This window comes from Carcharodon carcharias (genome assembly GCF_017639515.1).
Source record: "Carcharodon carcharias isolate sCarCar2 chromosome X unlocalized genomic scaffold, sCarCar2.pri SUPER_X_unloc_11, whole genome shotgun sequence".
Classification (NCBI taxonomy): Eukaryota; Metazoa; Chordata; class Chondrichthyes; order Lamniformes; family Lamnidae; genus Carcharodon; species Carcharodon carcharias.
The window spans coordinates 287,501-289,553 of record NW_024470866.1 but is presented as its reverse complement, the minus strand read 5'-3'; the positions used below and the strand labels follow the sequence as shown (position 1 = coordinate 289,553).

Genomic DNA, 2,053 nt, shown 5'->3' with positions numbered 1-2,053 from the left:
GTGCGAGTGTGTGTGTGTGTGTGACAGAGACTGTATGTGTGTGTGTGTTTACGTGTGCGAGTGTGTGTGTGTGTGTGAGAGAGACTGTATGTGTGTGTGTGTTTACGTGTGCGAGTGTGTGCGAGTGTGTGCGCGCGAGTGTAGATATACTTTTTATTAAAAAAGGCACCAGAAATAGAGGAGAAATAACTTTGCAAATTGGTCACGTGTCAAGGTGGAGGAGAGATGGTCAAGAGCGGACAAGCCCTGGACTGGCCGGTGTCTCTCTGGCCCTCCCGCCGGGCGCCACACGTCCGAAACGGAGGACGCTCCTTCGGGGTAGCTCTCTCTGTCATCACCGTGACACTGCCACCCGTCCGAGCCAAGCGCCGGCTCAGTGCGTGTGGCTTAACAATCGTGGCTGGTCATCTCCGAGTTTTCGCTGGGGGTGGGGGGTGGGGGGGAGGGTCCGGTGGGGGGTAGGTGGGGTGGGGGGGGAGGGAAACAGGGAGCTGGCCATCGTCTCCGGGGCGAAGTGGGAGGGGGGATGGGGAAGGGGAGGGTGGGGGGTTGTGGTGGTTGTTTGGGACATCCCCCTCCCCCTCCCCCTCCCCCTCCCCCTCCCCCTCCCCCTCCCCTCTCCTGGCCGTCACGGAATGTTCTGGAAAGCTCGGCCCGGGGTCCTGCAGTCCCCTTCCGGGACCCCGGCGAGGGGAGTGTCGTCGGGGGTCTAGGCAGACGCGTCATCCTCCATTGGCTCCTCGATGGGGCTGTGGGCGGGGTGGGGGGGGGGTGGTGAGGAACAAACAGGGGGAGAGGGGGTCAGTCAGAGCCTGAATCTCACCCCCCCCCCCCGACCCTCATCCCCACCCCCACCCCCACTCCCATTCACCCCCACCCTCACCCCCACCCCCACCCCCACCCCCACCCCCACTCCCATTCACCCCCACCCTCATCCCCACCCCCACCCCCACCCCCACTCCCATTCCCCCCCACCCTCACCCCCACCCCCACCCCCACCCCCACCCCCACCCCCACCCCCACCCCCACACCCATTCACCCCCACCCTCACCCCCACCCCCACCCCCACCCCCACCCCCACCCCCACCCCCACCCCCACCCCCACACCCATTCCCCACCCCCACCCCCACCCCCACCCCCACTCCCACTCCCACTCCCACTCCCACTCCCACTCCCACCCCCACCCACACCCCCACCCCCACCCCCACCCCCACCCCCCCCCACCCCCAACCCCCCACCCCCACCCCCACCCCCACCCCCACCCCCACCCCCACTCCCACCCCCACCCCCACCCCCACCCCCACCCCCACTCCCCCCACCCCCACTCCCACCCCCACCCCCACCCCCACTCCCACCCCCACTCCCACCCCCACCCCCACCCCCACCCCCACCCCCACCCCCACTCCCACTCCCATTCCCACCCACCCTCACCCCCACCCCCACCCCCACCCCCACTCCCACCCCCACCCCCACCCCCACCCCCACCCCCACTCCCACTCCCATTCCCACCCACCCTCACCCCCACCCCCACCCCCACCCCCACTCCCATTCCCCCCCACCCCCACCCCCACCCCCACCCTCACCCCCACTCCCATTCCCCCCCACCCCCACCCCCACCCCCACCCCCACTCCCACCCCACCCCCACCCCCACCCCCACCCCCACCCCCACCCCCACTCCCCATCCCCCCACCCCACCCTCACCCTCACCCCCACTCCCACCCCCACCCCCACCCCCACACCCATTCCCCCCCACCCTCACCCCCACCCCCACCCCCACCCCCACCCCCACCCCCACCCCCACCCCCACACCCATTCCCCCCCACCCCCACCCCCACCCCCACCCCCACCCCCACACCCATTCCCCCCCACCCTCACCCCCACCCCCACCCCCACCCCCACCCCCACCCCCACACCCATTCCCCCCCACCCTCACCCCCACCCCCACCCCCACCCCCACTCCCACCCCCACCCCCACCCCCACCCCCACCCCCATTCCCCCCCACCCTCACCCCCACCCCCACCCCCACCCCCACCCCCACCCCCCACCCCCAC

The 2,053-nt window shown here is 71.5% G+C and overlaps 1 protein-coding gene across 2 annotated transcripts in view; it reads right to left on the bottom strand.

Annotated features, from left to right (window-relative positions):
* Window positions 1–595: 595 nt before the first annotated feature.
* LOC121275077 (histone deacetylase 4-like) overlaps window positions 596–2,053 on the bottom strand; it is a 252,384-nt gene continuing 250,926 nt past the window's right edge. For both annotated transcript variants that reach the window (XM_041182481.1, XM_041182482.1), the window contains one exon: window positions 596–749. In XM_041182481.1, coding sequence (XP_041038415.1) covers window positions 710–749 — 40 coding nt within the window. In that variant the 3' untranslated portion in view covers window positions 596–709. The remainder of the gene's footprint in view (window positions 750–2,053) is intronic.